Here is a 703-nt window from a genome sequence, read left to right as displayed (position 1 = left end):
TTGGGCTGAATCCCCCCCGTTTTTGCCCCATTCCCAGCTGGTTGGCTCGCACAGACCCTCAGGACGTGGCTCGCGTCGAGAGCAGGACGGTTCTGGTGACCCCGGAGCAGAGGGACGCCGTCCCCCCCCCCCCCCATCCGGGGGTCCCCCCCAATTGGGGAACTGGATGAGCCCCAGCTCCTTCCAGGCCGCCGTGCAGGAACGTTTCCCCGGCTGCATGGCAGGTATGGACCCCAAAATCCCCTTTTCTCACCCCAAAAATCCCCTTTTCCCCTCCTCCAAAATCCCCTTTTTCAACCCTTCAAAATTCCTCTTTTATTCGTCTTCTTTGGGTCCCCAATTTTGGGGTTTTTTTGGGGCTCCACTGTTGGGTTTCTTTGCTGCTTCCATAATTGAAGTTTCCAGCTCTTCTCAGCCACAAAATCCTCACTTTTCACCCCAAAAATCCTGCGTTCTTCTCCTCCAAAATCCCCTTTTTGGACCCCTGAAAGTCTTCCTACTTTTGGGGTTCTTTGGGTCCCCGTTTTTGGGGTATTTTGGGTTCCAATGTTGAGTTTCTTCTCTGTTTCTTCTTTGGGTCCTCCAAGGTTTGGGTCCTCCAAGCTTTTGGTCCTCCAAGCTCTGAGTCCTCCAAGCTCTGAGTCCTCCAAGCTTTGAGTCCTCCAAGCTTTGAGTCCTCCAAGCTTTGAGTCCTCCAAGCTTT

The 703-nt window shown here is 53.5% G+C and overlaps 1 protein-coding gene across 1 annotated transcript in view; it reads left to right on the top strand.

The window, feature by feature from the left end:
* Positions 1-36: 36 nt before the first annotated feature.
* Positions 37-703, top strand: part of LOC122192949 (phosphoenolpyruvate carboxykinase [GTP], mitochondrial) — a gene marked incomplete at its 3' end in the record, with an annotated part of 5120 nt that continues 4453 nt past the window's right edge. The window contains exon 1 of the mRNA XM_042893644.1: positions 37-224. Within this exon, the coding sequence (XP_042749578.1) occupies positions 167-224 (58 nt within the window). The remainder of the gene's footprint in view (positions 225-703) is intronic.

This window comes from Lagopus leucura, unplaced genomic scaffold, assembly GCF_019238085.1.
Source record: "Lagopus leucura isolate 7727_CA_CO unplaced genomic scaffold, USGS_WTPT01 34230-0_obj-0_obj, whole genome shotgun sequence".
NCBI classification, from domain to species: domain Eukaryota; kingdom Metazoa; phylum Chordata; class Aves; order Galliformes; family Phasianidae; genus Lagopus; species Lagopus leucura.
Note: the sequence above shows the minus strand (reverse complement) of the source record. Positions and strands in the feature narration are given on the sequence as shown.